The following is a 12,242-nucleotide window of genomic DNA, read 5'->3' on the forward strand; positions in this document are numbered from 1 at the left end:
TCTGTTGTGGGGAGGGGAAGGAGTTTGTAAGCCACTCTGAGTGAAGGGTGGGGTATACATCCAATCTCCTCCACCTCCTCCTCCTCTCCTCTCTCCTATACCTTGTGGCTAATAGCCACTGATGGACCTCTGCACCCCACATTACTATAAAGACCAGTGCGGCTTGTATCTTGTTGTGGCCCATCAGAGGTGGTGAACTGGACGTTGTAAGCCACCGTTTCGTATACCAGTACACCTTTACTATTTATATTTCTTAAAGCATTTATTGTATCTCCAAAGGGGATCCCTTAGCACCCGCTCTCACTCCTCCATGGCCCTACTTTGGCCATTACTTAGATTTTGTTGTAGATCCAAGGTCAAGTCCAGTAGTATTTTATTAGAGACCAACAAGATTTCCAGGGTATAAGCTTTCAAGAGTCAAATCTCCCTTGGCCAGACAGCTAATGGAAATCTGTGATCTCTATCCTATCTAGCTCAGCCCTCGGAAACTGTCAATCCTAAACCGGTTGTTGTTTTACCACCTCAATAAGAACTGGTCCTGCAGTCTACCCTTCGGATTAAGGGAGCGAACAGCTTAACCGCCCTTGCTGCAAACGGGAGGCTGGCCTTATTATTTCCAAGCAATTGGGCAAAGAGTCGCAGGGCAGTTGTCCAACCAGGAATTAAAACCGATTGGGGCCCCGGTCACACGGAGAATTTACCGCGCGAAAGGCACGAATGCTGGGCGGATTTTCGGGGCGCGATCACACCGCAACATCTGGCAAGCATAGCGCACCCATGGCCAACCCGTGGTGTGCTGCCAAAGACGTGCAGTTAAAAAGTACCTGTACAGATCTACTAGCAAATGGTTTGCCACGGGCTGCAGACGGACTAATTCGGTGTGATTGCGCCGGCGCACGCCTATTCCCTCCGGCCGTCCCCTTTGCAGTACACGCGCCGAGGGACGAAATCCCGGTGCGTCGCCGCCATGTCTGATCGCATAATGGCGGATCAGAATGCGACTGCGCAAATAGCCACGCCTCCCCCCCCCACGTTTTCCGGCATGTGTGGCCAGGGCCTGGGTAACCGTAACAAGGACACTTTGAGACCGAGATCCAAGCTCAGTAGCGCCAGAACAAGGACTCTTGGGGACCTAGATCCAGGTGCGAAGCCGTCTGAAGTGACAGAACACTTTCACTATGAAGAAAGGTTAAAGATCTTAGGGCTCTTTAGCTTGGAGAAATGATGACTGAAGGGTAACATGATTGAGGGACTGAGGTTTATAAGATTATGCATGGGAAAGAGCAGGTAGAGAAAGGGGTACTTTTCTCCCTTTCTCACAATACAAGAACTCTGTGGGCACTCCATGAAATTGCTGAGCGGTCGGGTTAGAACTAGTGTTCCCTCTAAGCTGAGTTAGTGTGAGCTAGCTCACAGTTTTTTAGCCTCCAGCTCACATGTTTTTGTCTTAGCCCAGGAAGGAGGGCTCCAGAGCCAACTAATTGATGCAGCAGCCAAATCACTTGCTCACAACTTTAATGCCAGTAGCTCACAAAGTAAGATTTTTGCTCACAAGACTCCATGGCTTAGAGGGAACATTGGTTAGAACGGATAAAAGGAAGTCCTTCTTCACCCAAAGAGTGATGAACACTTGGAATTCACTGCCACAGGAAGTGGTGGCGGCTACAAGCATGGACGGCTTCAAGAGGGAATTAGATAAGCATATGAAGCAGAGGTCCATCAGTGGCTATTAGCCACAAGGTATAGATGGCTCTGGGGCAAGTGATGCTCTGTATTCTTGGTGCTTGGGGGGGGGGCAACAGTGGGAGGGCTTCTAGTGTCCTGGCCCCACTGATGGACCTCCTGATGGCACCAGGTATTTCTGGCCACTGTGTGATACAGAGTGTTGGACTGGATGGGCCTTTGGTCTGATCCAACATTGGCATCTCTTGTGTTCTTATGTTAACAAAGTTTGAGTCCAGTGGCACCTTTAAGACCATTCTGGGTACGAGCTTTCGTGTGACTCCCAAGTAGAACCCAGACTTTGTTCTAATTTGAAACCTAGTTACAAGTAGAGTTGCTAACTGTAGGTTGGGAAACGCCTGTAGATTTGAGGGGTGCAGTCTGGGGAGGGCAGGGTTTGGGGTGCGGAGGGACCCGAAAGGAGGAATTTTCGCCTGGGCCTCTTATGTATCACTAAGTAATTGTTGTTGTAGGGGTGCCATCCTCCAGGTGGGGGCTGGAGATCTCCCAGAATTGTAACTGATCTCCAGCCTGCAGTGATCAGTTAACCTGGAGAAAATGGCTGCTTTGGAGGGGGGGCTCCATAACATTACACCCCTAAGCTCCACCCCCAAATCTCCAGGAGTTTCACAACCAAGAGTTGATAACCTTATTGTTTTGCCTGTTTTAAGATTTGGTACACCTGGTGTGGATCTAATTGTACGCAGATGCTTGATACTGTTGGATGTTCAGAGTAATGCAGCGTGAATAACATAGGACAGCACTTGTATATTAGCTTTAAATGATAACTTTCCTTTCTAATGAAGGAAAGGGCTTTCTGGGAGATTAAAGAAAACAAACACAGGATAAACATCCCGACTAGCTGCTCTAACCTGCATCTTTATAGTTTGAGAAAGAACTAGAGAAGAACACAGAGCAATAAAACTGAAACCCAGTGCTAAGAAGAAGAGGAGGAGGAGGAGATTGGATTTATACCCCGCCCTTCACTCGGAGTCTCAGAGCAGCTTACAATCTCCTTCCCTTCCTCTCCCCACAAGAGACACCCTGTGAGGTAGGTGGGGCTGAGAGAGCTCTCTCGAGAACTGCCCTTGAGAGGACAGCTCTGAGAGAACTTGTGACTGGCCCAAGGTCACACCAGCAGCTGCATGTGGAGGGAGTGGGGAATCGAACCCGGTTCCCCCAGATTAGAGTTCACGCTCCTAACCACTACACCAAACTGGTATAAGCTTTCAAGAGTCAAAGCTCCGTTGGTCAGATACTCTTGAAAGCTTATATCCCGAAAGCTTTGTTGGTCTCTAAGGGGCTGCTGGAGTCTCCTACCTCAGACCAATCCAGCAACCTTCCGGATACGAAGGACATGTCAAGGTCCATTTCTTCGTTTCTGTCGATCAGTTGGGAAAACCGTCATTTTGCAGTTCTCCTAGAGTGGCCCTGAAAAACAGGCGTCTTACGGTGCCAAACACAGTCGGCCAGCTACGTAGCGGGGCCTCCCCCGGACTCAACTAAAGCTCTTCTTTGTGTGCAGGCCCTTATCACACAACCAAAAGTTTACCCTCCTGTAAGGTAAAGGTAAAGGTTTCCCTTGCTCGAAAGCCAGTCGAATCCGACTCTAGGGTTGCGGTGCTCACCTCCAGCGCTGTCCGAAGACGTTTCCGTGGTCATGTGGCCGGCATGACTAAACACCAAGGCGCATGGAACGCTGTTCCCTTCCCACCGAAGTGGTACCTATTTATCTACTTGCAATTTCTTGCTTTCGAACTGCTAGGTGGGCAGGAGCTGGAACTAGAGACGGGAGCTCACTCTGTCATGCGGCACACTCGGGTCTCGAACTGCTGAACTCTCGACCTTCCACAGCCTGCAGTTCAGTGGCTTAACCACTTGAGCCACCGCTAGCTCCTTACCCTCCTGTGGTCAGCCACAAATAGCAGTTGGGTCTGCTATTTGGCCTCCTGGCTCCTCTGACTTCGATAGGCCTCTCGTTAGGGCAGGGGTCCCTGGCCTTTTTGAGCCTGTGGGCACCTCCGAAATTCTGCCACGGGTTGGTGGTCGCAGCCACGAGAAGGTTACTGCAGGACCCAGGGCCAACCACGAGATGTCAGGGAGCGATTTCTACGCAGCCCTCTTGGAGTACTCAACATTCCAGGCATAATGTCTGCTTAGCAACCGGAGACCATTTAAAATAAAGACGTTCTTTACATTTTTTTCCCCCTGGCACGTGCACAGCTTGTCTTCAGTCTCGCGGTGAAGTCTCGCAGTGACTGCCAAAGCAATGGTTTTTTTTTTAAGGAGTGCCAATCAAATCTCCAATGGCCAATCAGAAGCCCTGCTGGGGAAAAGGTCCCATCAGGCTCCACCTACTTCCAAAAAAACCCTTGACAGGTACCAGGAAAGTTGTCAGTAGGTGTCCTGGCGCCCGGGGGCACCACGTTGGGGACCCCCGTGTCAGGGCATACCGGCTCCCTGCTTACATCGGCGCGGCCTTCTGCCATACCGGCTCAGCCGCCTTCGGGCCTTACCTTTCTCCGGCACAGACACGACACGGCCTTGTCCGGGCTGGCCCCCACCACGTGCTGCCGGGCCAGCACCACGGCGCAGACGAAGCCGTCGCGGGCGCTGACGAAGCGCTGCTCCAGGTAGAAGGCCCGCGCGTCCCAGCCCAGCAGGCGGGTGTGGACCACGAAGCGCTCCAGGAAGCGCAGGGAGCGCCGGTAGCGGCAGCAGGAGGCCGCCAGCACGGTGTGGCCCCCCAGGGCCCGCACGGCCCGGAAGAGCCCGCAGCGGGTCAGGTGCATGACCCGCGCCATGTCGGCCTCCCGGAGGTAGCGGCCGTTGTTCATGTGCAGCAAGCAATCCAGGTCCGAAAGGAGCACCAGGCCGCGGCACTCCTGCTCCTCCAGCAGGTCCCAGACGGTGGGCAGGAAGCACCTGGCGTAGAGCATGGTCAGGGGCATCCTCAGCAGGTACCAGACATCCACCAGGGCAAACAAGGCCACCCCAACCCCTAGAGCCAGGCTCGCCCACTCCATCATCTGCAGCAGCAGCAGCAGCAGCCTGCTTTTGCTTGCAAGTCACGCCGGGCCCTGCAAGGCCCTGCAGCTCTGACGTCAGCTTCCTGGCAGTGGCAAGCTGCAGCCGCTCGGGAGGAGCCACTGTGGCAAGGCGGGGGGGAGGGCAGAGGTCACAGCAGGTGCTCCGTGCCACCCCTTTCTTCCCCTGCCGGTTGGTTTGCCCTGCCTTTCTGGGGCGCCTCTGCCTGGCAACCTGAAGATCCCTGCGGGACAGCGCCCTCTGGTGCCTCGCTGGGTTAAAGCAAGGCTGAAGAGGAATTTTAAAAGACCTGGATCGAAAGGTGGGGGGAGGAAGGGAGGAGCTATCTGTGCTTTCCAGATCCTTCAAACCTGGCCGGGTCGGAGGCTGGTAGTAGCTGCATTCAGACTGCATCCGATCCCGTTGCCTCACCCTTTGCGGAGGAACGAGTGATCCCCCATGGAGTGCAAAAGTTAAAGAAGAGCGAGTCGCTTTGCTTCGTCCCCAAATTATATTACAAGCCTGGTCCTTTGGCGCCATCTGTCCGTCAAATTGGAGAAAGGCAGAGATGGTTGCTTTGGGGGAGTGGCTCTGATAAGGATCACAGAACCGGTTTTTTTTTTACCAAAGGCAACATTTTTAATATATTGTGAGACCAATTCATAGAGTCACAGAATGTTAGAGTTGGAAGGGACCTTGCAGGTCATCTAGTCCAACCCCCTGCACTCTGCAGGAGCATAGTGGAAGGATAGCCCTACAACATGCCTGAAAGATGGTCGTCCAGCCTCCACTTGGAAACGTCCAGCAAAGGGGCACCCACCACCTCCGGAGGCAGTCTGTTCCACTGCTCAACCACTCTTACAATGAGGAAGTTTATCCTGATATTTAGCCAGTAACGACTCCCTTGTCATTTCCACCCGTTAGATCTAGTCTTGCAATCCAGAGCAAGAGAGAGTAGATCTGCTCCATCTTCTACATGACAGCCCTTCAAATACTTGAAGACGGCAATCCTGTCCCCTCTAAGCCTTCTCTTTCCCAGGCTAAACAGGCCCAACTCTTTCAGCCTTTCCTCGTAAGCCTTGGATTCCAACCCTCTCATCATACTGATCCTTTGGCCCACATCATATTACCACCTTGGCCTGGATAGCCCAAGATAGCCTGATCTGGTTACCTCTTGGAAACTAAGCAGGGTTGGTCCTGGTTAGTACTTAGATGGGAGACCACTGAGGAGGCCTGGGGCTATCCAGGTCGTGAAACATCAGCTGGACAGTGTGTGTTACATCACTCCAAGTGGGTATAGGTGTTATGTCCTTGAATAGGATGCTTCTCTCTGTCTTAACCTGGGAGCTGCCCTCTGACCCCGCCTTCTCTCCCTTTGTCCTCTCACGTCTTCACATGGCTTTCCATGGAGATACACGTCTCTCCTGTGGATACAGTGCCCTCATACTCCCACACACGATGCCAGACGAGCTGGGTGTTTGTGATAGGAAAAGTACTCTTTAGATATAGACTTCTCTCTCTCTCCCTTTGACTGCAACCTGAATGTGAACTAGATCTACTTGAATAAATGCAAGCTCACCTTTTTTTTGCAATATACTTCTTGGGAGATTTATTTACTGTACTCAGGATCGCGCTTCTCTGTGTTGGAAATGTATGAGTTGCAAGGTCTCAGGTTCCAGTCATTATAGGGTTAACCTGTTTACCTTTCTATGCTATTGTTTAGACTGGCCTGGAAGGGAAACCTGGCAGACAGCCAATGCTAGCAAAGCCCAGGAAAAGTGGACTGTTTTGTAAACATTGATTGGTTAATCTATTCAGATGATTTCCTTCGAGGGGTCAAGAAGAAGGAGGATTCTCCATTATTACAGTGTTGTAGTGTGGCCATGCTTTTATAGCAGCAAGATGTGACAATGTAGCTCTAGATATGTTTGTTTGTTTGTAGGTTTCCTATGTACCTTTTACCCTTAGAAATAAAGCTTTTTAAACAGAAAGAAATGTCTCCTCTCAAGTGAAGCAAAGATCCATTGCAAACTTCGAGTATTTAAGTATTTTTGACTATTTTTCCCAACATATTCATGGGCAAAACTCTGGTATATTAACCTAGGCCCCAGTCACACGGGAGGATTTGCGAAATGGACGGATTGAGGGCGCATCAAACGGGCGCGATCATACGGCAACATCTGGGAAGCGTAGTGCACCCGTCACCAACCCGTACTGTTGGCCCGAAGAAGCGGATTTAAAAAGTACCAGCAAAAGTGTAGTAGCATCCAGAAAATGTGGGTCACAGGCGAGCGTCGGATCGCGGAAGCGGAGTTAATCCATCACATCCAGCATGCGCATGCATCCCGTCGCACCGGATGTGACCATCTGGCGCCGAGTGCCGCACGTCTGATCGCACCATGCCAGTTCTTCCTGGCTTTTGATGTGCTTCAACATCGCCGTGTGATCGCCGGCTATCGGCGTATGCGCAGCACCCCGGGGAACCATATGATCATGTTATCGTGCATCTTTTTGATCCGGCTCTAAAATGCCTCCCTTCCACTGCGGATTTTCCCGCTCGTGTGACCGGGATCCTAGTATCTCAATAGGAGGTCTCAGGTTCAATCCCCGGCAGCATCTCCAGTTGAGAGGACCAGACAGTAGGTGATGGGAAAGACCTCAGCCTGAGACCCTGGAGAGCTACTGCCGGTCTGAGTAGACCATACTGACCTTGATGGACCAAGGGTCTGATTCAGTAGAAGGCAACTTCATGTGTTCCCCTGTGCAACTGGATTGTACACACGGCTTCTCAGGCACACCAAGGGCATGCTGACTCTCCCGCCCTTGATCCCCAATAATTAAGTCCAAATCTCTCCCGGCATTCAAAGCACCAGCAGGCAGCGAGCAATGTGAGATAGACGTATGCATCCCTACTTTAATGGAAGAGAATCTAGATTTTTTTTCATTTGCAAAGCGACAAGCCCTCCGATCCACCCCTCACGGTCCACTCCTGAGAAAAGTCAAGGCCAAGCTGGTGCCAACCGCCCAGGCCACCTTGGCGTGGCTCATTCCAAAGCCCCTGGCTCCACTGCGGTTGCAGAGATCGGCGTCGCAGCAAGAGATGTTCCTTTTGGCCACGGTGTAGTCCTTGTAGACCCCCTCGCAGGACAACGAGCACTCTTTGGTGATGACGCTGAGAAGGCCGACGGCACCTGCGAAGGAAGCGGATGAAGCTGGTGAGGTCCATGCGAGGGGGACGTGATAGAAGAATGAGAACCCGGCCTGATTGTACAAATCTACATCCATATCAATTCAATTCCGAGCCAGGGCTTAGCAAGCCCGAGAGAGCATCTTCTTTTGTAAGCATCATCCTGATTTACAAGATCTGGCACAGAGACTCTTTTAGTGACTTACTTGCTTAAAAATGTGTATACTATCTGTCCTCTGTGACAGACGGGGTAGGTTCCGCCTCTCCCTAAGAGCAACGAATGAGAGCTGATGGAACATTACGGTGCTTTCACACACACGGAAGGCGGTCTCACACATGCTAAATAATGCAGTTTCAATCTACTTCAGCAACTGCTTGCGAGTGGATTTTGCCATTTCACACAGTAAAATCCAGTAGCAAAGTGGATTGAAAGTGCATTATGGTGTGAAAGTGCTCTAAATATTTCAACCCACTTTCAATGCACTTTGCAACTGGGTTTTACTGTGTGAAACGGCAAAATCCACCGGCAAACGGTCGCTGAAGTGGACTGAAACTGCATTATTCAGCATGTGTGAAAACGCCCTCATGAGAGAGCAGTTCAGAAAGCAGTAGGGGTTTGGCTGCTAGGGTGTGAGAGGGAAAACAGTATCTCTGATTGAGTGAAGCTGAGGAGAAGAGCAGCTTAAAGCTCGCTGACTAAAAAGAGTCAGTTTGTAACACACTATCTTGGTAGCTGGTGACTCAGTCCTTAGGCATGTAGAACCCTCATACTGACCACATGGTGACTTGCCTGCTTGGTGTGAAGGCAGCAGACATTACATGTGAACATAAGAACATAAGAGACGCCAATGTTGGATCAGGCCAAAGGCCCATCCAGTCCAACACTCTGTCACACAGTGGCCAGAAATACCAGGTGCCACCAGGAGGTCCAGCAGTGGGGCCAAATCTGGTATACAGTGCTGGGGAGGAGCCAGTGGTCATGGTACATTGATACCAATGATGTGGGGAAATGTAGTTGTGTGGTTCTGGAGGAAAAATTGAGGCTGCTAGGCAGGAGACTCAAGGCCAGGACCTCCAAGGTAGCCTTCTCAGAAGTGCTACCTGTTTAATGCACAGGGCCATCTACGCAGGCACAAATTAGGAGTCTCAATGTGTGGATGAGACAATGACATAGGGAGGAAGGGTTTATATTTGTTAGGCACTGGGATGCTTTTTGGAACAAGCAGGACCTGTGCAGAAGAGATGGTCTCCACTTGTCCCGTGAAGGAACCAGGCCGCTGGCGCTTAAAATCAAAAAGGTGGCAGAGCAGTTTTTAAACTGAAAATTGGGGGAAAGCCGACAGGAGATGAAAAGTCTCTTGTTTGGGATGGCTCATCTCAAAGAGATGAAGGGGTAGCTGTTACTATTCTACGGGGAAATGGATTAGGGGAGGTCACTGAGAGGGTGACCAACAATATTGACTGCCTGACAAGGTCTAGAGGCCATAGGAGGAGGGTTGCAGGCCTAACATGTCTGGGATCCAGGGATAATCGCCACCATCTTGGATGCACTGTTTTAAAAGGGGCGCCGGGGGAAGGCAGGCAGTTGGAGAGTGGCTATTCCTCCAGGGGCATACAAGGCAATCAACTGTCCCTGTGGTGACTTGTGGGCACTGAATGAAATTGCTGAGCAGCTGGGTTAGAACGGATAAAAGGAAGTCCTTCTTCACCCAAAGAGTGATTGACACGTGGAACTCACTGCCACAGGAGGGGGTGGCGGCTACAAGCATGGACGGCGTCAAGAGGGAATTAGATAAACCTATGGAGCAGAGGTCCATCAGTGGCTATTAGCCACAAGACAGAGTGTTGGAATGGATGGGCCATTGGCCTGACCCAACATTGACTTCTCTTATGTTCTTCTATGGAGCAGACGTCCATCAGTGGCTATTAGCCACAAGGTATGGATAAGAACTCTCAGGCTGGGGCAAGGGATGCTCTGTATTCTTGGTGCTTGGGGGGGCAAGAGTGGGGGGTCTTCTAGTGTCCTGGCCCCACTGCTGGACCTCCTGATGGCACCAGGCCTGCCTCAAGTATGATGGTCCCCTCCTATCCAGCCTCCACCATGTTTGACATGCAGAAGGTCCCAGGTTCAATCCCCAGCATCTCCAGTTAAAAGGAGCAGGCAGTAGGTGATGTGAAAGACCTCCACCTGAGACCCTGGAGAGCTATAAAGAGGGGTAATGGCTCAGTGGCAGAGCCTCTGCTTGGCATGCAGAAGGTCCCAGGTTCAATCCCCGGCATCTCCAGTTAAAAAGGACCAGGCTGTAGGTGATGTGAAAGACCTCCGCCTGAGACCCTGGAGAGTTGTCAAGAGGGGCTGTGGCTCAGTGGCAGAGCCTCTGCTTGGCATGCAGAAGGTCCCAGGTTCAATCCCCAGCATCTCCAGCTAAAAGGATCAGGCAGTAGGTGATGTGAAAGACCTCCACCTGAGACCCTGGAGAGCTGCTTCCAGTCCTGAGTAGGCGATACTGGCCTTGATGGACCAAGAGTCTGATTCAGTAGAAGGCAGTTTCACGTTGGCTAATACTATTACTTGTATGTGTTGTTAAATGTTGTTCCTGGCACTGAAGCCCTTTGCTATCAAGAAGCAAGTCATATATCTTCTACGCCCAGTTTTGTTTGTTTTTTTGGAATAAGAGGTGCCAGAACTCCCAAGAGGGAAATGAAGTTTTCAATCTGTATAGTGAAAACTCATGAACTTTTAAACATTTCAAAAAGGATTTTGTCGAAGAGGTTCCGGACCTCCGTTCTGGTGCATCCCCCCAGAGAAAAAGCCCTGTCTACACCCATCAATCCATCATGGCAAGATCTGCAAAACTGAGCAGAGAGGATAGTGACCAGAAGATGACTTACGCAGCATGTCAGTACGGCAGGCTTTGGCATTTCCGTCACAGTCCGTCTCTCTTTGGCATTTGGCGTTGCTGACCTGCAGTGTACACGTGTAGCACTTCAGTGAACCAGCTGAAAGAGAAGAAAGCAGGTTAAGGAACACGACGAGTGATGGAAATGTGGAATTCGGTGCCGGAGGATGTAGGGATGGTCACAGGCACAGATGGCTTTAAAGGAGGATTAGGCAGGTGCATGGAGGAGAGGTCCAACAGGGAGCTGTGACTCTCCAAGGCCATGTCCCGAAAATCTGGTTGGTCTCTGAGGTGCTACTGAACTCCTATCTAACTGCTCTGTTGCAGATCATAGAATCATAGAACCATAGAATGTCAGAGTTGGAAGGGACCTTGCAGGTGATCTAGTCCAACCCCCTGCACTCTGCAGGAGCAGAGCTGAAAGACAGCCCTACAACATACCCGAAAGATGGTCGTCCAGCCTCCGCTTGAAAACGTCCAGCGAAGGAGCACCCACCACCTCCTGAGTCAGACTGTTCCACTGCTCAACCACTCTGACAGTTAGGAAGTCTCTCCTGATATTTAGCCGGTAACGACTCCCTTGTCATTTCCAACCAATACATCTAGTCTTGCAATCCGGAGGGAGAGAGAACAGATCTGCTCCATCTTCTACATGACAGCCCTTCAGATACCTGAAGACTGCAATCACATGTCCCCTCTAAGCCTTCTCTTTCCCAGGCTAAACATACCCAGCTCTTTCAGCCTTTCCTCATAAGACTTGGATTCCAACCCTCTCACCATCCTGGTTGCCCTCTTCTGGACACACTCGAGCTTCTCAACATCCTTCCTACAATGCGATGCCCAAAACTGAGGCCTAACCATAGCAGAATAGAGCGGAACCACCACCTCCCGTGATCTGGACACAATGCTTCTGTTGATGCATCCTAAGATTGCATTAGCTTTCTTCGCAGCCACATCGCACTGCAGGCTCATGTTTAGCTTGTGATCAACCAGAACACCCAGATCCCTTTCACATGTGCTGCTGTCAAGCCAAGTCCCTCCCATTCTATATCTGTGCCTTTGATTTTTTGTACCTAAGTGTAGGACTCTGCACTTCTCTCTATTGAAATTCATTTTATTTGTCTCTGCCCACTGTTCCAGCCTATCTAGATAATTTTGAATCCTGACTCTGTCTTCTTCAGAATTAGCAATCCCACCTAGCTTCGTGTCATCTGCGAATTTGATAAGCATCCCCTCTATGTCTTCCTCCAGGTCATTTATAAAAACATTGAACAACACCGGGCCTAGGACTGAGCCCTGCGGCACTACACTCGAGAGTCCACTCGCAGAGCCATTTACGAGCACTCGTTGGGTACGATTTTTCAACCAACCATGAATCCATCCAACAGTTGCACCATCCAGTCCAC

The 12,242-nt window shown here is 50.8% G+C and overlaps 2 protein-coding genes across 2 annotated transcripts; both read right to left on the reverse strand.

Annotated features, from left to right (window-relative positions):
• Nucleotides 1–4,238: 4,238 nt before the first annotated feature.
• Nucleotides 4,239–4,751, reverse strand: THEM6 (thioesterase superfamily member 6; the record flags this gene model as incomplete). Its single annotated transcript, XM_015421818.1, has 1 exon — nt 4,239–4,751. A coding segment is annotated over exon 1 (513 nt), but the record flags the coding sequence as incomplete, so codon positions are not given.
• Nucleotides 4,752–7,725: 2,974 nt separating this feature from the next.
• Nucleotides 7,726–10,949, reverse strand: LOC107119355 (prostate stem cell antigen-like; the record flags this gene model as incomplete). Its single annotated transcript, XM_015421819.1, has 2 exons — nt 7,726–7,940; nt 10,829–10,949. Coding segments are annotated over 2 exons (336 nt in total), but the record flags the coding sequence as incomplete, so codon positions are not given.
• Nucleotides 10,950–12,242: the final 1,293 nt, after the last annotated feature.

The sequence above is a fragment of the Gekko japonicus genome, unplaced genomic scaffold, assembly GCF_001447785.1.
Source record: "Gekko japonicus isolate JY-2015 unplaced genomic scaffold, Gekko_japonicus_V1.1 scaffold5808, whole genome shotgun sequence".
NCBI lineage: Eukaryota > Metazoa > Chordata > Lepidosauria > Squamata > Gekkonidae > Gekko > Gekko japonicus.